The sequence below is a fragment of the Choloepus didactylus genome, chromosome 2, assembly GCF_015220235.1.
Source record: "Choloepus didactylus isolate mChoDid1 chromosome 2, mChoDid1.pri, whole genome shotgun sequence".
Taxonomy (NCBI): domain Eukaryota; kingdom Metazoa; phylum Chordata; class Mammalia; order Pilosa; family Megalonychidae; genus Choloepus; species Choloepus didactylus.
This window is the reverse complement of record NC_051308.1, coordinates 63779727-63807331: the sequence shown is the minus strand read 5'-3', so window position 1 is coordinate 63807331 and position 27605 is coordinate 63779727. Positions and strand designations below refer to the sequence as shown.

The following is a 27605-nucleotide window of genomic DNA, read 5'->3' as shown; positions in this document are numbered from 1 at the left end:
AAAGATACTTGACTCTTGTTTGTAGTTTAACTTGTATATCGTTACAGCTGTGGCCAAGTCAGAAATCCTCATCTCAATCCTAATTACATTTATTTGTATTCTAAGTAATTTGCTACAAATTCATCTCTGGCCCTTAATTTACTGTTACTACGCTATCTCATAATGATTAGAAACTGAGTACATAAGAGCTCTTAAACTATTATATTGGGGGCCTGATAATACAGAAATTTGAAAAATAAATGAGCTTGATCATTCCCAGAGACTTTATTTTCATTAAGAATAAAATTACATCCTCTTCTCCAATTTAGGAATTATAGATCCATGGTTAAAAAGTAAAATTCGGAGAAGACTTGAGAAGTGACAAACATGTTGTCTCTTGAAAAGCCTTGGCTGTGCTTTTCCTTTCCCACACATTCCTTAATCTATCAGTTAACACAGCAGTGACCTGGTGCTACAGCAAGGGCTACAAAGTCCACAGCAAAAGTTACAAAACCTCAAATTGATTCAGTTGCTGATAATCTGAATGATCCCAGGCTACAGGTGATTAAGCTCTGAATATTCTTCTAGCAATAAAACCATTCCTTTATCCAAAACACACCAAACATTGGGAGTGTTTATAAAACACCTCATCCCACAATAGCAGAATATACATCCTTTTTAAATGCACAGGGAACATTCAGCAACATCAGGGTCAGTAAACTTTTTCTGTAAAAGATCAGACAGTAAGTATCTTCCACTTTGTGGGAAATTTCTGTTGCAACAACTCAGTTCTGCCCTTGTAGTGCAAAAGCAGCCATAAAGAAGATATAAACAAAAATGTAGTTTAACAAACTACATTTAAAAAAAAAATAGGTGGTAGAGGTGGGGCAAGATGGCAGCATACAGAGGTGTGGAATTTAGTTAGTCAACTAGTAAATAGCCAGGATAACTAGTAAATAGTCTGGAACAACTGCTGGGGAACAACCGTGACTATCCACACATCATACACCACCTTGGAATGGGTGGAATGGCTGAGACCACAGCATAAAAGCTGTAAGTAAAAACAGCAGAAATGCACCAGGAGGTCCCCCCACCACCATCACCACCGCAGCAGGCTGAGCTGCAAAACCTCACTGCGGGAGAAAGGGGCGTTCCCAGCGCAAGTGAATACAGCTCAGCCTAGCTCCAACTGGGGTTTTAATTAACAAATGTGGTCTGCTGAATACGAGCTACAAACACAGATAAACCCCTAACAAGCAGCAAAGTACCCTGAGGTCGCTCTCAGTGGAGAAGAGGTGGGGCTGATGGGAAAAAAATACAGAGGCTTTTGGAGACTAAGTTTAGAATACTGTAAAAATGCATGTGTTCCAAGAAAAGGAGCACAGAAAACTGGGTACTATCTCTGGCTGACAGGCGAAATGAGGGGGCTAGGGACTGGCTCTGAAAAGGGGCTTTCTTTCCCCTTTTTTTCTCTCTTACTCCCAGTGGCACAGTGGAGAAAGCCTCAAGCATTTTCAGTTCTCAGCTCTCTGACCTAGGCAGGGGTGGAGTTAACAGAGTCAGAGAGACAAAGGAGCAATTCAAGTGTAGAAGATAACTCCCTAGGGGACGTATCTTCCTTAAGGGGAGGGAGGTGGGGCCCAGCTCAAGTGCCTGTCCTCCCTTCAGAACTCAGACCCCAGGGCCTGCGGGAAAACAATCAAACCAGAAACAACTTAAGCTGAGAATTAAAGGGTCCACACCTTTTTACACCAGCTAGGAGTGACAGGTTGACAGGCACCACCTGCTGGGGAGTTTAGGAAAAGCATAGTGGCTAGAGGCCCCACAGGAAAGTCTGTCGGTCTTCTAAGACACACCCTCAGGGGAACCTGATTCTGAATACAGCCCACTTCTGAGACTTGAGCCCATTCTGGTCTGGGAAAATCTGACTGGGGTAATCAAGGAAACCAGATGCCTAGACAATAGAAAACTACAAATCACACTAGGAAAAATGAAGATATGGTCCAGCCAAAGGGACAAACTTACACTTCAACTGAGATACAGGAATTGAAACGACTAATGCTAAATCAACTCATGAATTTAGGGAAGATATGGAAAAAGAGATGAAGGATATAAAGAAAGCATTGGACAAACATAAGGGAGAACTTGAAAATTTGAAAAAAACAACTGGCAAAACCTATGGAAATGAAAGCACAACACAAGAGATGAAAACCACAATGGAGACATACAACAGCAGATTTCAAGAGGCAGAAGAAAACATTCAGGAACTGGAGAACAAGACATCTAAAATCCTATGCACAAAAGAACAGATAAGAAAAATGATGGAAAAATATGAAAAATATGAAAGAGGAAGGTTAGGGGCATGTGGGACACCAGAAGGAAAGAGGGAAGATAAAGACTGGGACTGCATGACTTAGTGAAACCTAGAGTGGTACAAGGATTGTGATAAAATGTACAAATGTGTTTTTACATGAGGGAGAACAAATGAATGTCAGCCTTGCAAGGCAGTAAAAATGGGGTGGTACTGGGGGAAAAAATATAATCAATGCAAACTAGAGTCTATCATTATATTGTATTAGGCCTCCTTTAATGTAACAAAGGCAATACACCAAAGCTAAATGCTTATAAGAGGGGGATATAAGGGAGGGGTATAGGATTCTTGGCATTGGTGATGTTGTCTCACTCTTTTATTGTACTTGATTTTATCTTTTCTTTTGTTGCTTTTTAGCTCTCATTGTTTTTTGTTCTTTTTCTTTTGTCTCTCTGCCTTTTTTGACTCTTCCTCTTTCTTTGTGGAAGAAATGGAAATGTCCTTATATAGATAGTGGTGGTGGTGGTGAATGCATAACTACGTGATTATACAGGGAACAACTGAATGTTTACTTAAGATGGTGCAAGAACAAAACCATCTTAAAAAAAAATGGTTTGATGGATGAACCTTGAGGACATTATATTGAGTGAAATAAGTCAGACACAAAAGGACAAATATTGTATCTCACTGATAGGAATTAATTATAATATGTAAACTCATAGACACGAAATATAGGTTACCATGATATAGAATGAGCCTAAAATTGGAGAACTATTGCTTATTATTAGCAGAATGTTTAACTAGGTTGAACTTAAGTCTTTGGAAATAGACAGAGGTGACGGAAGCACGTTATTTTGAGAATAACTAACAGTGCTGAATGGTGTGTGAATGTAGTGGAAAGGGAAAGCTCAGAGCCACGTATGTCACCAGAAGGAAAGCTGGAGGTTAAAAGATGGGACTGTATAAAACAGTGAATCTTGTGGTGGACAATGTCCATGATTAACTGTACAAACACTAGAAATGTCTTTCATAGACTAGAACAAATGTATGACACTATAACTAGAAGTTAATAATAGAGGAATAAATAGGGGGAAAATGTACCTATTGCAAACTATGTACTACAGTTAGTAATATTTTAACATTCATTCATCAACAGTAACAAATGTACTATACCAATACTATGAGTCAATAATTGAGGGGGGATGGTTAGGGGTATTGGAGGATTTGAGTTTTCTTTTTCATTTTTATTTGTTTTCTAGAGTAATGAAAATATTCTAAAATTGAAAAAGAAAGAATTGTAGTGATGAATGTACAACCATATAATGGTACCATGAACAATTGATTGTACACTTTGGATGACTGCATGCTATGTGAATAATCTCAATAAAATTAAATTAAAAAAAAAATAGGTGGTAGATGGATTTGGCCTGCAGGCCAAGACAGATATGTCTATCTTTGGTCAGAAAACAAAACCTTAACAAATTTAAAAGCATTGTATTCATACTGAATGTGTTTTCTGATCATAATGGAATTAAACTAAAACTCAATAATTGAAGGATAACAGGAAAGTCTCCAAACATTTAGAAAGTAAACTTAAATAATCATAAATAATGCAGCTAAAGTAGTACTTAGAGGGAAATTTATACCATAAACTGATTATATTTAAAAAGGAAGGAATCAAATCAATTACCTAAGTACTCTCTTGAAGAAACTATAAAAGAAAGAGCAAAAGAAAATGAATACAAATAGAAGAAATGAAATAAAGAATAGAAATCAAAACTGAAAACAGAAAAATAGAGAAAAATCAATGAAACTCAAGTCTTGTTCATTAAAAAATCAATAAAATGATTAAAACTCAAGCAAGACTGACAAAGAAAAAAGAGAGAAGACACAAATTACCAATATCAAGAATGAAAGAAGAGCTATACTACAGACTCCTCAGACTTTGTAAAGAGATAATAGAGACATACTGTGGACTATACATAGATAAACTCAACAACTCTGATGCAATGGACCAATTCTTTGAAAACCACAAAGTACCAAAAATCACTAAACATAAAATAGTCTGTAATAGTTTTAAAAATAGAATTTCTTGTTAAAAATTCTATATGAAGAAATGTCCAGACCACGATGGTTATCACTGGTGAATTCTACCTCAGCTTTAAAGAAATAATGTCAATTCTATACAATATCTTCCAGAAAATGTAAGCAGAAAGGAAAACTTCCTAATCTATTTGATGAAAGCAATAATACTCTGAAACAAAAACTACACCAAGAGATTACAACAAAACAGGCCAATATGCCTCATGAATATAGTTGTAAAAGTCTTTGACCAAATATTAACAAATGGAAATGAACTGTATCTAAAAAGAATAAGACACCACAAACAAGTGAGTTTTATCTCAGGAATGGAAGGTGTGCCGGTTTGAATGTATTACGTCCCCCAAAAGGCCATTAGCTATTGTGGGGGCAGACATATTAGTGGGGATTAAGTTGGAACATTTGGACTAGGTTGTTGCCATGGAAATGTGCCCCACCCAACTGTGGGTGATAACTCTGACTGGATAATTTCCATGGAGGTGTGGCCCCACCAATTCAGCATGGGCCTTGATTAGTTTACTGGAGTACTATATAAGCTCAAACACAAGGAGCAGGCTTGCTACAGCCAAGAGGGACACTTTGAAGAATGCACAGGAGCTGAGAGAGTTACTGCAGTTTATAGAGACATGTTGGAGAAGGCCTCTGAAAGCAGACTTTTGCTCTGGAGAAGCTAAGAGAGGACAAATGCCCCAAGAGCAACTGAGAGTGATAGTTTAGAAAGAAGCTGAGCCTAGAGAGGAACATCCTGGGAGAAAGCCATTTTGAAACCAGAACTTTGGAGCAGATGCCAGCCATGTGCCTTCCCAGCTAACAGAGGTTTCCCGGATGCCATTGGCCATCCTCCAGTGAAGGTACCCAATTGTTGATGTGTTACCTTGGACACTTTAAGCCTTAAGACTGTAACTGTGTAACCAAATAAACCCCCTTTTATAAAAGCCAATCCATTTCTGGTGTTTTGCATCCCAGCAGCATTAGCAAACTAGAACAGAAAGTTAGTTCAAGATTTGGAAATCAGTGTAATCTACTGTATTAAATTATCCACATGGACATATCAATTGATGTAGAAAAAGCATTTGACAAAATTCCATATCCGCTGATGATAAAACTCTCAGTACTGAGAAGTCTTTGCCAGTTAAATAAGGGAATAGTTTGTGTGTGTGTGTGTGTGTGTGTGTGTGTGTGTGAGAGAGAGAGAGAGAGAGAGAGAGAGAGAGAGAGAGAGAGGGAATATATATTGGAAAGGAACAAATGAATGTGTCCCTATTGGCAGAGAAGCTGATTTTCTACATAGAAAATCCCAAAGAATCTACAGGGAAAAAAACAAAAACAAAAAACTCCACAGAACGAACGAGTTTAGAAATGTCTTAAGATACAGAGTTGACACATAAAAATAAACCATGTGTCAATATAATAGCAATGAACAAATGGGAACCCAAATTAAAAACAGTATCATTTACATTACTTTAAAATAATTGAAATATTTAGGTATAAATCTAACAAAAAGCTGATAAAAGAAATCAAAGATCTAAATAAATAGAGAAACATACCACATGGTTCATGGACTGAAAGGCTTTACATAGTAACGATGTCAAGTATGCTCCAAATTGATCTGCAGAAATAACAGGAATTCCAACCAACCTCAGCAGGATTTTTTGTAGATATAGAAAAGCTGAATTGAGAACATATATGGAAAGGCCAAAGGAACTATAATAGCCCACCTAATTTTGGAAAAGAATTATGTTTGAGGATTCACACACTACTTGATTTTAAGACTTACTATAAAGCTATAGTAATCATGGAACTGGGGTATTCATGAAGGTATAGACAATATATATATCAGTGGAACAGAACAGAGCCCATAAAAAAAAAGATCCATACAGATATGGCCTAATGGTTTAGGACAAAGGTGCAAAGGCATGTCAATGGAGAAAGAAAAGTCTTTTCAACAAATGGTATTGGAACAATCGGAAATCCATACATAAAAAAAAAAATGAACCATGACCAAATGTGCATACCTCACTCAAAAATTAACCTGAAATACATTATAGATCTAAATTTAAAATGGAAAACTCTGAAACTTTTAGAGTGTACTTAGACTTGACACTAAAAGCACAATACATAAAAATTTTTTAAATGATAATTGTATTTCATCAAAATTAAGTATTTTTGCTATGCAAATGACACTGTTTAGTGAATAAAAAGAAAAACTACAGATTGGGAGAAAATATCAGCAAATCACTGACAAAGGACTTAGTTCCAGGATATATAATGAATTCTCAAAATTCAGGAATAAGATAAACAACTTGATTATAAAAATAGGCAAATGATTTCAACAGACACTTCACCAAAGAAAATATCCAAAAGGCAACTAAATGTACAAAAACATGTTCAAATCATTAAAAACTAAGGAAATGCAAATGAAAACCAAAATGAGACACCACTAGAAAGCTATCAGAGAGGCTAAATAATACTGACAACGACAAGTGTGGTGAGGATGTGGAGCCAATTAGAACTCTCACACATTGAGAATGGTAATGCAAAATGGAATAGTCACCCTGGACAACAGTTTGACAGTATCTTATAAAGTTAAACACTTGCTGCTCAACAGTCCCACTCCTAGACGTTTACTCTAACAAAATAAAAATCATGTTCACACAAAAAACTACACACTAATGTTTACAAAAGTTCTATTCATTAGCACCGAAACCAGAAACACCAAATGTCCTTCAGTGGGTTAATGGCTAATCAAAATGTGGCATTTACATACAATGGAATAGTAGTATACTACTCAGCAACAAAAAAGGAAAAAAACTATGGATAAAAGCAACAAGTTGGATGAATCTCAAAACATTATGCTGAGTGACAGGAGCCAGTCCCAAAAGTTTACTGTATAGTTCCATTTATATGACATTCTTAAAAAGGCAAAACTGTAGTAATAGAGGACAGAGCTGGAGTTGTAAGGGAGGAATGATCACAAAGGAATATCAGGCAAGAGTTTTTCTGGATGACTGAACGGTTCTGTATCCTGACTGACCTAATAGTTACACAAATCTTTACATGTGTTTAAATTGATGGAACTGTACTCTGAAAAAAGAAGTCAATTTTATGGAATGTTAATTTAAAAATTAAAACTGAAAAAAGGCATCATATACCTGGTAACAAATGAATTTAATACCTTTTGCATAAAATCATAATATATTACTAAGGGACATTTAAATAAGACTTAAATATATAGAGAACACATACCATGTTCATATATTGAAAGACAATAGGAGAACCCAAGATGTCGGCTAGGTAAGACAGGGCAAAAAAACACCTCCATGAAAAATACTAGATAAAAGCAAGAAAGTGACCCAGAACACCAGTTTCAGCAAAGCACCAGCTAGACAAGGTCTGCTAAATCCACAGGGACCGTGCATTTGGTGAAACTGGGAGTCTGCATTCTGAAACGAGTGAGTGAGCCAGCTGAAAGTCTTTTGGCCTCGCTGCAGTGTGCAGAAACCATGGGCTGCATTTGGAGACAGGCTAGTTCTTTTTTTTAAAAAAAAAAAAAACCTGGTACCCACTGTGGATACAACGTGAGAACAGTGCAGTGAAGCACGGCAGGAGTGGGCTGTCCCAATGCCTCAGTGTCTGGCGTGCAGGATAGCCCTTCCCACACCCGCTGCTGATTGCCTCAGGGCCAGGGGAGCAGAGGTGAGCCAAAAGGAGAAAGAAACCGCGCCACTTGCAACCATCTCCCCCGTGGGCTTGGGACGCTCCCGCCTGGGGCCAGACCCATAGCCCAGAGCCGCACCAAGGGTCCCAGTGTGGCGGGGAGTGGTTCCTGCAGCACCGCGCACATACCACAATATTGGCCTTGGACAGTGGCCTTTAGGGCACCCACAGCTAATTGTCCCAGAGCTGGGAAGGTAGAGCTGTGGGAAATTAACACGCCCCATTCAACCATCTCTAAAGCAGGCTGGGAATGCCCCTGCACGGCCCGGCGGCCCAGGGCTTCCTGGAGGGCTGGCGCGCACTTGTGACGTGGCACAGCCTTTCCTCAGCAGAGGTCCTGGAAGAGCACGGCTGAGAAGGGGGACCGGCTCAGAAATCCCAGGGACCCTATGCCAGTGCCAGGGACTTGTGGGTCAGTGGCAGAGATGATATGTGGTGGGACTGAGGTGAAGGCTTGGACTCTTACAACATCCTTAAATCTCCAGGAACACCTAGGAGATTTGATTATTAAAGCTGCCCTGCCTCCCTAACCGCTCAGATACACGCCCCACATTCAGGGCGGACAGCACCAACACCACACCCAAACTTGGTGCACCAATTCACCCCCACAAGAATCAGACCCCCACACACCACAAAGACAAAGTTGGGGAGAACTGACTTGAGGGGAATAGGTGACTCAAGGACACCATCTGCTGGTTAGTTAGAGAAAGTGTATGCCACCAAGCTGTAGATCTGACAAATTAGAGATTGGTATTTTATAGACCCTGAAATAACCCTATCAAGTAAAGCAAATGCCAAAAGGCCAAAAACAACATAAAATCTTAAAGCATAAGACAAAACCAGATGATATGGAGAACACAAACCCAAACACCCAAATCAAAAGATCAGAAGAGACATAGTACTTGGCACAATTAATCAAAGATCTAAAATCAAACAATGAGAGCATGGCACAGTATATAAAGGACATAAAGAAGACCCTAGAAGAGCATAAAGAAGAGATTTCAAGAGTAAACAAAAAAACAGTAGATCTTATGGAAATAAAAGAAACTGTTGGCCAAATTAAAAAGACTCTGGATACTCATAACAGAAGATTAGAGGAAGCTGAATGACTCAGCGTACTCGAGGACCACAGAATGGAAAATGAAAGAACAAAAGAAAGAATGGGGAAAAAAAATCAAAAAAATCGAAATGGATCTCAGGGATATGATAGATAAAATAAAACATCCAAATTTAAAACTCATTGGTGTCCCAGAAGAGGAAGAGAAGGGTAAAGGTCTAGAAAGAGTATTCAAAGAAATTGTTGGGGAAAACTTCCCCAACCTTTTACACAATATAAACACACAAAGCATAAATGCTCAGAGAACTCCAAATAGAATAAATACAAATAAACCCACTCCGAGACATATTCTGATCAGACTGTCAAATACTGAAGAGAAGGAGCAAGTTCTGAAAGCAGCAAGAGAAAAGCAATCCACCACATACAAAGGAAACAACATAAGACTAAGTAGTGACTACTCAGCGGCCACCATGGAGGCGAGAAGGCAGTGGCATGACATAATTCTGAGAGAGAAAAATTTCCAACCAAGAATACTTTATCCAGCAAAACTCTCCTTCGAATTTGAGGGAGAGCTTAAATTTTTCACAGACAAACAAATGCTGAGAGATTTTGCTAATAAAAGACCTGCCCTACTTCAGATACTAAAGGGAGCCCTACCGACAGAGAAACAAAGAAAGGAAAGAGAGATATAGAGAAATTTAACAGACATATATAGAACATTACATCCCAAATCACCAGGACACACATTCTTCTCTAGTGATCACAGATCTTTCTCCAGAATAGACCATATACTGAGACATAAAATAAACCTCAATAAATTAAAAAAAAAAAAAATTGAATTTATTCAAAGTACATTCTCTGACCACAATGGAATACCAATAGAAGTTAATACCCATCAGAGACTTAGAAAATTCACAAACACCTGGAGGGTAAAAATGATGGGGAGATGAAAACATTCCCAGATAATCAAAAGTTGAGATAATCTTCATCACCAGTAGATCAGTCCTATAAGAAATGCTAAAGGGAATTGAGCAGGCTGAAAAGAAGGGACACTAAACAATTGACTGAAAGCACATGAAGAAATAAAGATTTCCAGTAAAGATCACATGGTAAATATAAATACCAATACTACTGTATTTTTGATTTGTAACTCCACTATTTACTTCCTACAGGATCTAAAATACATAAACTATAATAATAAATCAGTGGTTTTGGACTCAATGTAAAATATGTAATTTTTGACAAGAACTACATAAAGGTGGGGGAATGGAGGGGTAAAGGAACATAGTTTATGTGTCTATCGAAGTTAAGTTGCTATCAAAGAAAAACAAGATTGTTATAGACTTAAGAGGTTAAAATTTAAGCCCCATGGTAAACACAAAGAAAGCATCAGAGAATAAGACCATGAAAAGTAGAGTATGAGTTATGAGAAGTGGGGGAAGGGGCAATGCGGAGTTAAGAAATGAGTGTAGGGTTTCTGTTTGGGGTGAAGGAAAATTTCTAGTAATGGATGGTGGGAAGGTGATAGCATTGCAAGATTCTAAATGTGATTAATCCCACTAATGGAATGCTAGGGAGGAGTTGGAATGGGAAGATTTAGGCGGTATATATGTTTCCACAAGTGAAAAAAAAAAAAAAAAAAAGATAGTCTAAATAGATAATGACAATTAAATGCCAAGGAATATCCTGGATGGGATCTGAGGATGGAGGAGAGGAGACTCAAAGGGACACAGTTGGGATATAAGAAAAAAAAAAAAGAAGAGAAAAAATAGAATGTAAGCTTTGTATCAATGTTGAATTTCTTGAACTTCTTAGCTGCGCTTAAAGGGAATGCATAAAAGAATGTTCTTGTTCATGAGAAATGTATATGTGAATTATATTGTTTGTTCAAGGATGTGTGCAGCCTGCTCTCATGTTCAGAAGACAGAGCAATAGATAATGGATGATAGACAGGGAGGGAAGGAAGGAAGGAGGGAGGGAAAGAAAGAAATGGTGGCATGACAGGATGTTAAAGTTGGTGGATCGGGGTGTCGGGGGAGGGGGGTCGGGGTATGCTGGAGTTCTGTGTATGGAGTTTGTATTGTTTTTGCAACTATTCCTGTAAGTTTGAATTCATTTCAAAATAAAATTAAAAAAAAAAAAAGAAAGACAATATTAAAAAGATATCCATTGTAATCAAACTGACCTATTCAATTAAATCCCAAATTCCAAATTTGATGCAAAAATTTATATGAAAATGTAGAGTAATTTAGAATAGCTAAACACTTATTAAAAAAAAAAAAGACAAAGGAGTTATTAAGATTTCCTGTAAAGCTATAGTATAAGAATCAAAGATAGACAAGAAGACCAGTAGAATAGAAAAAATATTAGAAACATTATCATACATATAAGAATACTTGACGTATGCTAACTATGGTATGGCAGTGGGGCAAGGATGGTCTTTTCAGTAAATTTTCCTGAAACTGAATAAAAATGGCCCCTAAAACAAATCAAATGTAAAAATTAATTTTAGGAAAGATCTAAATACAAAAAGCATAACATTAAAGTTTTTAGACGATAACATAGGAGAATATTTTCATGACTTTAGGACAAAGAAATACTCTTTAAGTGGGATGCATAAAGTACTGACAATAAAATAAAATTAAGAACTTCCATTAGTGAGATATAAAACAGCAAATCACAGATTAAGAAAAGATCATAAAAATGCATTATATTCAACAAAGTTTTAATATCCAGAATATATAAAGGTCTCTTACAAATCCACAATAAGGCAAACAATGAAACTGAAAAATGGGCACGAGACTTGTAAAAACACTTGACAGAAGAGGATTTCAAATATGAAAAGTTGTGGTGTCTAATAGCATTAATAATCAAGAAAACATAAATTTAAACCTACTATGAGATACAACTGCACAACCATCAGAATGACTAAAATTAAAAAGACAATTTCCAAGTGTTTACCTAGATGTAGGTTTTAAATAGCTACAACCACTTTGGAAAAGGCTTTGTCAGTATCTACTAAAATTAAGACATAAATACCCTAAGATCAAATAATGCTACTCCTAGGTATATCCTGGACAGAAATGTAAACATTTCATACCAAAAGACACAGTCCTAGTAGGTTTAATCATAATAGCTCATAACTGGAAAGCCAAATGAAAATTAAACAACCACAACAATGATCAACATTTATAAATCTAATGAATGTAATAATGTCAAGTAAAAGATTTATACTGTTTGAACCCATTTATATTTAATTTCAAAAATAGGCAAGACTAAATTACACTGTTTAAAGATTATGCCTAGGAAAAAGGCATGATTAGCATAAATTAGGACAGTGGCTGCTTTGGGCTGGGGTTGAGAGGTTAATTGATTGACAAGTGGCTTCCAAGGAGGCTGGCAATATTGTTTCTTGACCTAGATGGTGGTTGCTTGGGCAATTTTCTATGTGTAATATTTTACATTAGAAAAAGGTTCAAAAAAAGACAAATCATTAAATCAGAATCTCTTCCTCATTTATCAACAATGGTTGCCAGACAAACATTTCCAAATTTACAAAGCAGATAAAATTATGGGGTGATTCTTCAATGGCATTTACAAAGGTAAATTTAAATAATTTAAATGTAAAGAACAGTTTTATTATTGTAGAGTAGGAATGTTATATACTTTTAGTAAAAAGAAAAAATGCATAAGCTTTTTATAGACTAATTACAAGCAATATTTACATTACATGCCAAATTAGTGGACTACATAGGAAAATGTATACCTTTGTCCTAAAAGTTTCCAGGACTCATACTAAAAATTAAAAAAAAAAGAGCTTGGTTGGCTATATGGATATACAAAGTAGAATGGTACAGTTTCTAATATGTCCCATGGAGCTAGACTGCAAACCTCTAAAAAACAGACAGCAAAGGGAATTTAGAATTTGATTGTTTGCTCCTTCAGAGCAAGGACAGCATTTCAATTATATTTAAGGCTTATCTTGAACACAGCAAAAAGTTTTGCAGGTAGTAGGCAGGTGTTAAATATTTGTTAAAATTAAATATTAGAAAAAAATACAGACTCCTAAGATATAATCATGAAATTCATATTTTATCTTTTTCTAAAAATGCCATTAAAATTTTTTATATTCAAAAATTAGTCCCAGATATTATACCTGAATAACTGATGCAGATTTATTTTGAATCTTTTCCAGGTTCTCCCTTTTTAAAATTAATAATTTTCTCTGTGCTAAGAGTTTTCGCCAATATTTCTGAATGATCAGTGCTGCATTAACCTCCTTTTTCAATCGTTGTTTAGATAGAAAATTGATTATAGCAAATTGAATAATTCTTGCAGCTTTGTCTCTCTCCTAAAAAAGGAAAAAAAAAAAAAAAGCAGATGTGAATTAAACATTAAATCACTTAAAATCCTAAATTATTCTTTGTAAGAATATCATCTGTTTAATGAAACATGAATCAAATTGATCTTAGAAAGAAAATGCCCTAGGCTTATTTTAAGTATGTTCATTTTTGGAACACAGATACTTCTGGGCATGCTGAAAGGGCTGGTAGGTGAGTTTGCAGATATATTTGCATAATGAAGCAAAGATTTCTAGGAAATACCATCCCAAGATGTTTGATCTATCACAGAGACTAAATAATTCAGAATAAAGGCATTTTGAAGTATAATCTGGTATACTTCCCAGATTTCGTTCCAGTAAATTCATGCTTGACTTTTGGGAGGGGGATTGTATGAAAAAGATAAAAAAAAAAAGAACCCTATCCCCCACCCCCAAATAAAATGCCTTACAAGATAAGGTAGGGATGCTTTGTTATAATTTGAACAGATTATAATTCACAAAAGGGGAGATGCAAAATACCCTTCTTCAGCACAGAATACATTGTGGCTTAAAGCAATAGAGGCTGGAGAGAACAGAATATAGTTTGGGTTTTGAGAAGTAGTGTCTGAGCTTCCCAAAAGCATTAGTGGCCACCCTGGGAGCACTAGAGGCCCATACCCAAGAATCTCGATTTCTGTTACTTCTGATGTTAGGTACCGTTCTAAACATTTCATGGATGGCTCATTTAAACCTCACAACAACCATATGAAGAGATGAACAGGTCTACTCTTTTGACCCTGAAGAAACTGAAACAGAGAAGTCAAGTGACTTGTCAGTCCTATAGGTAGCATAGCCAGGATTTGAACCAGGTGGTCTGGCTTCAGAGTCCATGCCCTAAATCACTTTGCTATACTTTTCAAGGCTATATTTATCACTTCACTTCACTGCATTGGAAACTAGAAGAGTTATTTCCTCTGGCAAATGGGACAATTTATAGCATGTTTCATAATTCTTTATGTTGCTATCTGGAAGAGCCCATCAGGCAAGGCTAAGGTCTACACAGAGACTAGCTATGGATTTTAATTATGAGTAGCACTCAATTGGTGGATGTATCTGTGGGTATAGGCTATACACTCAGTTATGGAAGGGATCAAACTGAAGTTCTAATCAAGGAAAATCGTAATCACTGGATTGAAACAAATACTAAGGAATGGTGAGGGTCATACATTAGATTACTCCTTTGAGTGAGAAAAGACTAGACAATTCTAAAATTGTGTTAGAGAATTATGTACAACAATTTGATTAAGCCATCTAAAGTCACTGTCAGTGTCCCTGTAAAGCTATGGCCTTTAAGACTACAGAGATCCAAATTAAAAGCACTCCCTTAATAGCTAAAAGTAAATAAATAAAAAGTGTACTAGCATTTGGGCCAAAAGTTATAAGAGTCAGGGTCATTTTTGGACACAATAGTCTGAAGTGAATTGAAAGTTACCTCAGTCTGCAGATCACCTCAATCTCAAGCAAACTAAAGTAGAACCATTTTATGTGGCATTAGAGAAGCTAGAGATGGGAAGCAACTAAATCCAGGGAGGCAAATATATTACAAAGACTATCAACTATTTGAAAACTTGCAGTAGCTGATGGTAAAACTTCCCATGTCTCAAAGCTACTGACCCTTCAAGTCAGATTGTGTGTCATCATTTTTAATCCTATACTGTTGCTGAATACCTCAAGATAATGTTTATATTCTGTTAGCTTATAATATGTCTACTAGCATATATAGGGAGCCTGCTGCTTAATGTTCCAAACAGAAAACAAAAAGATGTAGTCTAACGTCAGTACAGTTATGTATAAGAGAGGGAGCATGATTTCCTGCAGCTTTCTCATAACCACTACTGAAGGAGAACTGTTTCTTGGCATTCTAAATCTCTCTTATACTGCCATATAAAAGAACTGGTGAAATAATTTGAGGCCTGATCAGAAGAGAACCTTTCCTGAAAATTTCCCTAAAATAGTTCTCCTAGAAACTTCCAACAGTGTAGTTATCCTCCAGTGGATTTATGGGTGAGGAGGCAGATTGTGAGAAGGTGAGGGGTTAGATATTTCAATTGTTATCTCCAAGTCTGATATGGTATGAGAAAACAAGTTACATTGAAGATGCCAACATTCAGCTGTTTTATACAACTACTAAGAACTTTATCATAAATGGGTTGCAATTCAAAATTGAGGAGCAATATCAGGTAGAACACATATCTGATAGAAAAAATATCTGATATTAAGCATGGTGGCTTGTTTTATTTTATTTTTCCAAATAAATGAATTTAACTAACAATAGTGGAAGGGATAGGGAGATGAAAGGAATAAAATAGCCCATTCAACTTGATCATGGAGACTATTTCTCAGCTTATTAAAAACAGCATTTTCCTCAAAATTCAAGAGAAAGAAAGCTATTTTACATTAATGCAAAAATTTATGCTATTGGGGGACACAAAGGGAAACCAAATAATATCTCTATTCCTGTGCCCAGGTCCTAAACATTTTGAGAAATAAAACAGTAGAAACCAAAAATCACTTTTGTAACTTTCATAATAAAGGATAAATTGGAAGACAGTTTCATTGCAGATGAAATAAGTTTGCTAATTGAACCAGAAATCAGACACTTGACACCCAGTCCCAAGCAGCACTAGAAGGAATCAAGCCTCAGAGGCACAGCCTGAAAAAACAATGAAGATCTCTTTATCCCTGGAGGCAGGTTAGATTCCAAGAGAAAGAAGGGAAGAGCTGGGTCAAGCATCCCCAGTTTATTCTTTACAAATTGACAAGGCAGATAGGTTATTCCATTTCCCTGGAGCGGAGTAAAGAAAGAGTGGATAGAGGTGGAAGATACACAATTGAAAGAAACATTAGAAGTTAGGGAGAAAGATTTATATCTAACCCAATTCAAACAACACACACACACAATTATTAAATTTACCTCAATAACTTCATACATCAGTAAAATGTAAAAATTATAAAGAATCAATTAACTGGCATCTTATGAAGTACAATTCACACAATAGTGTTTTCAGTTTTTAAGAGTACCTGATGGTGTTTTAGGTCTCTTTTTAGTTTATAGTTTCTCCAAGTTGTCTGTATAAGTCGAGCAGCTCTTGTTTCTTTACGAAGATCCAAAAGTCTTGCACAAAGAAATGACAAATAGGTAATAACCACCTAAGAGAAAATATAAAAGATGAAAACAGAAGAGCAACTAAAAACATATAATTTATTATCTTCTGAGATATTAATTGCACTCTTCTTTTACTCACCTTTTCATCTGGAATTGTATTTGACATATCTGAATGATGAATCATAGCGGGTATTCCACCCAGGTCTCTAACTGCAGAGCTAACCAACTGAAAATTTTTCTTTTCATTTTCTAGGAGCTCCTTGTATAGTTCTGAAGTATTTTCTACTATGCAAGTGAAAAAGAGAGATTGTTCTAGCAAAAATCAGACATGGCAAAGATAAAATAGAAAGGGTTACTTAGCCAAAAGGGACTAACCATGATCAAATGCTTTAGGAGACATATCCAGAGAACTATGATCTGATTCAGATGATGAATTTAACACCACTGAACCAGTTTGTGTGCATTCCGTGGTCTGAGTGGTACGCTGACATATAGCTTCAAAAGACAAATAGCAAGGATGGTAGTGGTGGATCAGGTAACATAACACACGACCATCTGAGAAAGACACTGTAAAATTCTCCACCTGATTGAAAATATCAAAGAAATAATTAACTGTATTTAGCTATTAAATATGGACAAGGACAGTATAGTCCATTAACCCCTTTAAATAGCTATGAATATTACATTAATTGTTAATAGTACCTAATGTAATGCCATATTCAGAAAACTTCTCAATTATAAAATACCAATATTCCAAAAGTAGAATTTTTTTGTAAGATTACTTCTTTGGTTCTCTAGTACTTAGTTAACATAGAACTATTAGAACCCCCTCACCCCCCAATCTAGGACATTTTTTTCTTTCTTAGTGATTTTTTTCTAGTATATCATACAATTGATGATGTCTTATTTAGTTGAAATACAGTATATAAAAATATACCCTCCTCATTTGAGGAAAAGTTTGCTTACACAAATAAACTAAATTATTTAAGAAATATAAGACAAGATTTTATACATTAAGCTTAATTGACTTTTACCAAAATTTATTTTGAAAGACACTTGGTTAAAACAAAAACAAAGAAACTTACTTTCTTATTATAGAAGGCGCAAACAGCATTTACCCAATCCATCAATAGCTTTATGCTTTCTCTATAATGTTCAAAGGAAGCACTATTCCTTTTGTCTTTTATCTTATTCATGACAGCATCAGAATGACATGATAGTGAAGATACTGTTTTCTTTATACACTGTGTGTGTTTTAAAAAGTCAATTTCTTCCTTTAATTGATCTAAATTAAGGGAAATATCCACCTAAAAAAAAAAAAAAGATAAATATTTTTACATATCCCATATATTATTTTTAACCCACAGAAACAGAACTGTCTTCCATTTAAAGAAACTATAGAAGAGTTTAAATTTTAACATAACCTAGTCAGAAATTTTAAGTATCTAAGAAAGTGAAGTGCCAAAATGTATATATGTTTTAGCACCAAAAATCTACATTTTTAAAGAGAAAAAACAGTCTAAATAGAAGTGATGGAGTGTGTAGTGGTTAAGAACATGGGATTTAGGGCCACTCAAGCCTGGATTCTAATCACTGCTCCACTTCTTATCAACAATGTAACTTTTAGCTGTAAAGTAGAGATAAAAATCTATCTCGTAGGGTTGATGTGAAAATTACATTAGAATGTATAAAGGACATATCACACAGTTCCTAGGACAGAATAAACCCCAGCAAACGATAATTATGTTAGTCTTTGATTCAAATTGTTTTGATAAATCAACATTCAAAATTGATAAAAAGTCCAAAATGTATCAAATGTTCAGTACCTGGAAAGCCAATGCTATTTTCCAAAGCAACGCTAGAGTTTTTTCCCTGTGCCTATCCACGATGTCCTTAGATAGGATTGTATTTCCTACAAATGAAGACAGCTCATTAATGTAATATATTTACATATCAATTTTTAGAGAGGAGAAAAATGTTTCATCTTTACTCAGTTTTTACCTTGCTCATCAGTTAACTGAATTCCTTGTGATTTAAGAATTTGAAGAACAATGTCAACATTGTGCATCTTTTGAAGACGACTTATTGCAGGAATTCTGAGTTTCTTTGAGAGACTCCAGTTCTGAGTAAGAAGTTCCATGGTTCGCCTAGCAGTAAAGGAATTTTTAGATGAAACTGCTATATAAAGCATGTATGAAAAATACACTTCATTTAAATATAGTTATTACCCAAATAAATCCCAAGAGTTTAAATCCTTTTAGGTCATAAGGATCCAAAAAAGTCCCTCAATGCTCTGCTGCTCCATAGTTAATGAATAAGAGTTATTTCTCATTTTAAGACTGGGGGTTGGCAGAGGGGTCTATGAAAAGAAGATAAAGAAAATATGGGACATACAAATACAATTGCATACATGAGGAAAATAACAGGGTTCTACAGACAAAGATAAAGGGAAGGAAGGAGGGAGAGAAGGGGGAGGAAAGAAGGGAATGAGGGACAGAGAGAAAAATGACATTTATTAAGGTGCTACTATATTCTACACATCAAGTAAGTGCTTTCCATTCTTAATTTTTGTACTCACAGCAAATACCACAACTTGGGTATTGTTATCCCATTTTTTACAGATGAAGAAATCAAGGCCCAGGGAGACAAAGTAAATTGTTCATGGAATGACATAACTAAAATTTAAAACCCAGTTTTATCAGTTAAAAAGCCCATCTCTTATACCTATACCAGATTACTACAGAAATATTTGAGTGCTTACCTAAAGAAATACACACCTCATTCAAATTCAAACCCCTAATATCCATCTAGGTCAGCAGTGCTTTACCCACTAGACAGTAATTGCTGTTGCCACAGATAAAGTAAGCCCCCACCTATTATCAAATATAGCTAAAAGCTTACAAAATTGTTTATAAAAATCATAGGTTCTTGAGGTCAGAAAAGAGAATCAGTTTAGGCCAACTACCCAATCAATGTATGAAGCATTTCTGTAACAGTAGACCAACACACCACCTGCGACATTAATGGATTAACCGTTCCCAAGGATTCTCTCAAGTGATCTCAAAAAATCTAACCAACTACATAATATCAACATCCAACCTTGCTAAATACTCAGTAATTCTTGTAAAAGCGTAGAAAACGTGTTTTTTGTGGAAGAATATACCGAACATAAAAACAATCACTCTCCTTCCTAGAGAGTATAAAAGGCCTAAAAACATGAATCCCTTTTGTCCAGAAAAGAGATATGATGGCTTAAATTCATGAAATGAACAAATTAACAAAACATAAAAATAATATGTGGAACACATTTAGCAGATGCTCTCCCTTGTATGAATATTACTCAAGTGAGAGAAAGCTAAAGAGAAAGTTGAAGACTATCAACTTGTGAGAATATATGATCAGGAAAGAAAAGAATATTCATGGAAATGTAACTTAGAAGGAAACAAGAGACATATATGTTGTTTTTGAAAAACTAGGGACTCCAAGTTGTGGGGATCACGTCCTCATAAATGTCAAAGATTTCCTCCATTCTGGCCAAGCAGTCCCTGACTTCTTTAACCTTCCAACACGGGGAACTGTATTCTTCCTAAGGACAGGTCTGAATATTGGCATGTTTTTATACCATACCATCATCATCTTTCTAAAATATTTAAACATTGCTCATGTATGGTTTTTCTGCTTAGTAATAAACAATTTAATCACATTTTAGCATAATACAGCCCTTCAGATATCTGAAGACATTTTATGTCTCAGGGTTTTCTTGCTTTTCTGCCAGCTAAACAATCATATTTCCTTCAACTGGACCCATAAGACATGGATTTAAGGTTCTCAGTATACATCCTAGAGATATCTGGTCTAAACAAAGAAGCTAATAATAAGCATATATATGTAACTTCTTTCCTGTTCAGTTAAGTTTTTAGCCAATTTGAATTTTAGCATGCAGATTACCTGCAACATTCTGGCCATAAGTAACTTAAAATCTTACAAGAAATGTACCAAATCAGAAAAAGGGCTCAGGAAACTATACTATATATAGTGGAGATATTTTATGAAGGTCATTATCTTTTTGCTTTCCATATTTCAAAGCTTAACTTGCTGTTTTGAGGCCTAACAACTTCTGAAAGACATATAGAAAAGCCATATTTTTGCTTTAAAGAGATCTCTTTCCTTGACCACAAAAAGGTTTCCTCAATAAGGATGTAACACATGTTGGAGTGCTTCCTACAAACAACACTGATATCAATCCGGATACAACAAAGAGGCCAACCCTAGCACCATGCCAAAGGCCATTCCTTCAAATAACAGAGATTGTAAACCATTGCACTCACACTGAGGACAAATTTGAGGATTCCAGGTGCTACAGAGGAAATATTGTGTGATTTTAAGTCAGACATCCTGAGTTTATGTCCTAATTCCACTGTTTAAAACTTGGGCAAACCATTCTATCTCTTCATCTTAGTTTTTTTCACATGTAAAATGACCTTGAGATCATTAAAATTTGTCTCAAATGATATGGTACTCATGAACCCATGCAGACATAAAATGTCATTGAAATATTCGATATTTTAATTCATCCCACACTTGTCCCAACACCTGTTCTGGGACATTAGTACTTCCTACCCACAGACCCAAGTCACATGCCAGCAGGATAAAAAAAAAGTGGTGGGAGATAGGAAACAAGGTCTGTGGGCCTAAAAACTAATCAACAATTTGCTGAAAGTGTTGCAGATGCCTATGCCAATCTTTTAAAATCATAATTTTATTCCATTACATGGCAGAACAAGAAAGTTGTTTAAGTTCAAAATAATTCTTTCTTAAACTTACACAAGACGCACTCCACATTGCAAGTCTACAGCAAGATTTGTAACAGCAAAATCAAATTCATCAAATGGTGTCTGAACATGGCTAACAGGCAATCCTAAGAAAGTAAGGTGACGGGAAAGGTCACCTTCTCCGCTTAGGAAGTCTCGCGAAAAAGCCAGAAGAATTTCTTTACTAGCCTATGGAAAAATAAAATGTAAGTATTATAGTCCAATATTATAATTTTATTTATAATAAAAACAAATCCTTCAAATCATTCTGTACTTATAAGTAAAATTAATAGTAATATAAAAAGAGTATCAGTTTTATATCATATAGTGATAATGCAAATTTCATAGACTTCCAATTTGAGACTTTTAAAATAATTGCTCAGCACAAATAATATATTCTAAAAATTAGCAATAATTTGATAGTATACTACATTAAAATTAGGAAAGAAGTTTACCTCAAAATTAATTCCTCAGAAGCATAGTTTAGTTCATTCTCAAGTCAAAATTAAGAGTAAGTATGATGTGTTGGTGAAATGTCAACCCACAAAAGTCAGGAACAGCTGGAGCTACTGACAGGACTCACTAGATAGTTTGCTATTCCACTCTGGGGCAGTGTTCCTTAGGGAACTCATTTTTTTTTCTTTAAACAAACTAAACAATGAAAGCAAGCAAAAATCTTAAATGTAAAATATAAAACATGAAATGAGAACTGTACCTTGAATTCAGCATCTTTACAAAAAAGACAAGGATCATGATCAATCAGTCTGGAGATTTTAGCATAATCAAGGAAACAGACCAACAATAATAGCTTTTTCAATGTAAATGCAGACAAAGCTTCTTCATGCCCTTAAAGTACACAAAGAGTAGTAAGTTAAGTCTATGAAAGGCAAATTTCACCTTAAAGTAAGTATCAGAACAATAGTAATATGCTAGCAATAAAAAATATAATAACAAGCACAAATATCGCCCTATGTGACTAGTGTTAGTGTTTCATATGTATGAATCCATTTAATCTTCACCATAACCCTATGGGATAGATACCATTAACATTTCCATTTCTCAGAGGAAACAGGTACAGAGACATCAAGAGAATTAGTCGGTCTCAAAAATATTTATTGACCACCTACTATATTCAGGCACCATCCTAGATGCTCAATATATAGTATTAAACCAAAACAAATATGATATCCACACTCATGGGGCTTACAGCCTGCTGAAGGTATGGGGTGGAGCCACACAACACACAGGTGAAAATAATAACAAAGAGTGATGGAAGAAATGATGAAGGATAATGGGGATAGAAGAAGGGTGAGTGGTAGAATAAAGACCTATTTGGACAGGTTTCTCTAAGACGGTAACATTTAGACTGAGATGAGAAGCAGCAGCAGCTATTTATGTATAGTGTGGAAAGAGTGCAGTGGAGGCAGAAATACTCACCATCTCTGTAAAGATGAGGAACACTGGGGTGTCTATACTCAGCTGCTATATCAGGATTCCAAAGTAAGCGATTCAGGATAAACACAGCCAGCCCTGTGACATCACTGTTGTCTTCCAAAGGTATGAGTTCACCATAAATTGTCTGAAAAGAAGAAATAAGAGGTAAAGTCAGGACTATGTTATCTCTAATTGGGGAATGGCAGACAACAATCTTCTAGGGAACTAGCAATGTTCTATTTTCTAAATAGCATGGAGGTGATGCAGACATTTACTTAATAACCTGTTTAATCTGTACATATACACTTTATGTATTCTGCATTACATAGATATACTTCAAATTGAAAATAGATAAATCCTCAAGATTGATATAAATTCTTAAAAATCATCTGACAAAAAAACCTCACAATTTAATTTTTAAACTTTAAGTTAAAGAACTATCAAATACGGGCATGTTCTTCAAATATAATTTAACTATTCCACTAAGTGTATCAATGAAGATACAACAGAAACCCAAATATTCAAATTTTCTAATTGTTAATAAGTAGAAAACCATCTGGAAATCATTTAAGACAATAATTTGGAAATTTCAGATATGTTTATAATCGATTTAATATGAGATTAAACATCAAAACACTGGTTTTTAATGATGTTTAGAGCAATTGGAAACAACTAAAAACATTACCTTATATGCTATAATCTTACATTGACATAATATAGAGATGAGAACATGGGAAAGTATTAATATCTCCCAAAATAGAGAAATTTTATTCTATTTCTTTTTTGCCTTTGAAGCTTTCTTAAAATCCTCAACAGTCATACACAGTTACCAAATCCTAAGGCGTGGCAATACTGGTGCAGTGGTAAGGTAGAATGTTTTATTGTTCACAATTACTCATCTGTCCCTTCCCTGTAAAAATATTATATGTTCCCACCAACTGTCATAGACTTGCTATGCCTTTTGAGGAAGGACTGTAAATTCCTGCTTCATTTGTGCTTGGCTAGATGATTTGCCTTGACCAAAGGGGCAAAGGATGCAATCTAAGCAGAAGTGTTGGTTTGTCTTTTCTTTAATGTATTTTTTAATTGTGAACTTTAATATATACACATAAAGTTCATAACAGTGATAACTTTCAAAGTACAATTTAACAAGTAGTTAGCAAATTTCAAAGAATGTCATGTGTCACAGTTCCACAACTTAACAAGCAGTAATATAGGTAATTTCAAAAACTGTTATGGGTTACAGTTCCACAGTTTCAGTTCTTTCCTTATTATGAAATATAGGGTATATACAGAAAGGTGAAGACTTTCAAAACACAATTCAACGAGTAACTGTAGAGCAAATTTCAAAGAATGTTATAGGTTAAACAGAAGTTTTAAAAGGCATTGCCAGTTTTTACACAAGTGTCTTGCTTTTCATCTGGGCCACAAGAAAGGTATATCCCAAATGGGAGGTGGGATTTCTTCTTTAATTCCTCACAGTTTTGAAGATGGTTAAATTAGAATATGTATGTAAAACAGTATAGTCCCTGTCATATGTAAGACTCAAAAATGAACTTACTAAATTGTTATTATATCCAGGACCAAATTATATATATTTAAGAGACTATAAAGGCAAATTTCTATATAACAAAATGGTATAATACATAAATGGCATTGTTTATTTACCTAATAAGCATTTATTAATGGATCTTAAATTTTATTCTGGAATATGAATCAAGCTAACCAAATGACTTTGTAACTTTCATAAGTGATACTATATTTTATTAGTCTATTATATTAAAAGTCCATAATAAAAAAAATCTATCTTTGTTTTCAAAAACTAAAATATGTTTACCTCAAGACCGATTCGTAGCCACAAGGGATTATATGACAAAAGCCAATTCAGGACTTTCTGTCGCTCTCCTGAAATGTATGTAAAAAGCAAATTAGCTCAGACCACTAATCAAATAATCAACTAGAAATAGTCAATAAAACTTCAGGAAGAGATATCAGTGGAAAAAAGGATAATTGCTTATATGAAATAAGTTAATTTAAATAAAATATACTTTTATTCTCAAAAACATGTATGATCATATTTAAGTGTTTGAGATTTTAGGCAGTAAAGCCAAAGCATGTATATGTATATCACTCTGAAATATAAAATCTTAATGTTTTTAAAGAACTAATTTTTAAAAGATTTCTGCAATCTTCTTACCCACATCCTTCCACAGGTGTCTGTCTTTTCGAATAATTAACCGCCTAGTTTCTATTTCAATTTCAAGCTTTTTAATAGCTTTAACCATTTTTTCAGAAGTAAATAAACAGCAAGCAGCACGACGCAATCCATTCAATCTGCAACGAGCAGTATAAGCTCTGAGAGACATTTCTTCTTTTGTAGGTGCTCTAGGAACACTTATCTTATGTTGATTCTCTACTCCCAAAAGAAGAGTAGCAGCATTTACTGGATAAAAACAAAAGAAAGAATGTTTCTGGTTAAAGAATATTTATATATATTCTTAAATCCAACAATAAAATGTAACTTAAGAAGGCCAAAACAGAATCTATGCCCTGTGCCCCTTGCATCCTGTTTGCTCTATCTGCAAAATGTATCTCAAGTCTGAGCACTTCTTACCACCTTCACCACTATCTCCCAAATTCAAATGTTATATCTCTAACCCACACTAATGAAATAGATTAACTGGTTTCTATGCTCCTACCCTTTTTACAAATTAATAAAATGATAAGCCTCTAAAGAATGTGATTTTTTCAAATGAATTAAATTTTGAAATTTAATTTGAATATTTATGAAACACATTTTCTCTTATGAAAAAAACTAAAACTGGGTTTTGTTTTCTTTTGGAAAAAAAAAAAAAGTGGTCTTACAGGTCATTTAATCCAAAGGCTCGTCAGTGAAGAAATCTCATACACTACTTCTCTGACAAATACAAATTAGACTTTGCTTGAACACTGCAACAATGAGGATCTCACCATTTTAAAAGATACCCTACTTAATAGTTGGACAATTTGAATGTTTATAGGTATTTTTCCTTGTGTTGAGTTGAGATAGATCCCTACAACTTCTATGCAAAACCTGAACAAAAGTAAATTTCCTTCTCTTTCAGGAGAAAACACTTCAAGCCTTCTAAGGACACCGTCTCGCTTACTTGCCCCACACCCAGAATAAACACTGGAATGTTTTAAACATCCCCATCTTTATTGGATTGATCCCTCACAATCCATAGCTTGCCCGCACATCCTTTAAACTATGGTATTTAAAAGTGGAGACAATACCCCCAAAGTGGTCCACACAGGACTGTAACAAGTATTCTTCAGGATGCTACGCTTTACTAATGTAAGAAGACTGAACTGTGTTTCTTAGCAGCCATGTTTCACTGTTAACTCAGAATGAATCTGTGGTAATATAAAACCCATTCGCCTGAAAGGCTGGATATTGAATTGGCTATTGAGAAAATGAAAGCAAAAAGAGAAAGTAAATTTCAGTACTTTGAGTACAGAGTTCATAAAACTTCTTATCTATACAATCTTAAAGCATTCATGCCAATGAATTAGTGAACTACACCATTAACTATAATATAATAAATAAAATATATATAATTAAAGTGATAAAATTAATGTTAAAATTTCTATGTAAATGAGTATTATTTAAGATACATGTTTACCTTCAGAAATACTGGTTTTTACACTGAAGTCATCAGGAGTTAATATAAAATTTAGCCACCAAGTGAAGCCCTTTTCCTGCTTTTCCTTCCAGCGTTCATCATAAAATATGTTTTTTGCAGCAAATGGCATCGGGTGTCTAGGAATATCTAAGAATACAATTAGGTGCTGCATAAGAAAATTTCTTTTAAATTATTATATAATATATAGCAAAAAGCCATTTTTATTAACAAAACCACCTTTAAAACACAACAGTATTTGTCTTTCTATCACTTGCTGGAAAGAATTGAAAGAATTTGGGGCATGAAATGGAAAAAAAAGTAAGTGGAAAAGTATGGCAGTACTTCTCAGTCATTAAAAAATCCTAAGTCACTGAAGAGTTGATTTGAAGAAAGTCTGATAGAATACCCTAATTATAATTAGAATGCACACCTCTTCAAGGCTTTTATTTAAGAAAAATGTATTAACTAATTTCCATTTGATATGCAATTAATGCTTCATTCCATGTTAATTTTTCAGAGAGTTTAAAATAAACACTTACCTGTTTTTAATGGTTTTATGAAGGTCAAGTTGGATCGTGCCACAGCAACAATGGTTTTAGTCCTCCTGCTTGTTTTAGAACTAGAAGTTCTGCATACTAACGAATCTAAAATAAATTATAAAGCAGACTGAATAGCATTAAAAATAAACAAAATAAACTCTTTCAATAGGTAGCTGATAGACTGTTTTAAAACTAATGTTTGGGTCTCCGGAATCATAGTCTTTGAATAGAAAATACTGAGTGTCTACTATGTACCAGGTACCATGCTGTGAACTCAGCAGGCAATAAAACCAATTTCTGAAAGCTCTAGACCAGAACCCACAATTTATTTTGCATCTATAGAAGCTACAGTCCACATTCAACCATATTTTATCCTGTGCATATATTACTGACACTGTGCTAGGTGTTGAGGATGCAGAATTGAAAGATACAGTCCCAGCCCTTAGGAAGTGCTCAGCCTACTGTGGAAAAAGTTTAAAAAGAATCATAATACATTGCACAAGGGACA

General features: G+C 34.9%; 1 protein-coding gene across 1 annotated transcript in view; it reads right to left on the bottom strand.

Moving 5' to 3' along the window:
* Nucleotides 1-27605, bottom strand: part of ASPM (assembly factor for spindle microtubules) — a 69029-nt gene that overhangs the window by 26560 nt on the left and 14864 nt on the right. Inside the window, exons 5-18 of the mRNA XM_037825105.1 lie at nt 27098-27202; nt 26559-26705; nt 25094-25339; nt 24734-24801; nt 22900-23041; nt 22178-22308; nt 21476-21651; nt 18653-18798; nt 18478-18563; nt 17737-17958; nt 17027-17234; nt 16791-16936; nt 16567-16695; nt 13321-13515 (exon numbers count right to left, since the gene is read on the bottom strand). Of these exons, the coding sequence (XP_037681033.1) occupies nt 13321-13515; nt 16567-16695; nt 16791-16936; nt 17027-17234; nt 17737-17958; nt 18478-18563; nt 18653-18798; nt 21476-21651; nt 22178-22308; nt 22900-23041; nt 24734-24801; nt 25094-25339; nt 26559-26705; nt 27098-27202 (2147 nt within the window). The remainder of the gene's footprint in view (nt 1-13320; nt 13516-16566; nt 16696-16790; nt 16937-17026; nt 17235-17736; nt 17959-18477; nt 18564-18652; nt 18799-21475; nt 21652-22177; nt 22309-22899; nt 23042-24733; nt 24802-25093; nt 25340-26558; nt 26706-27097; nt 27203-27605) is intronic.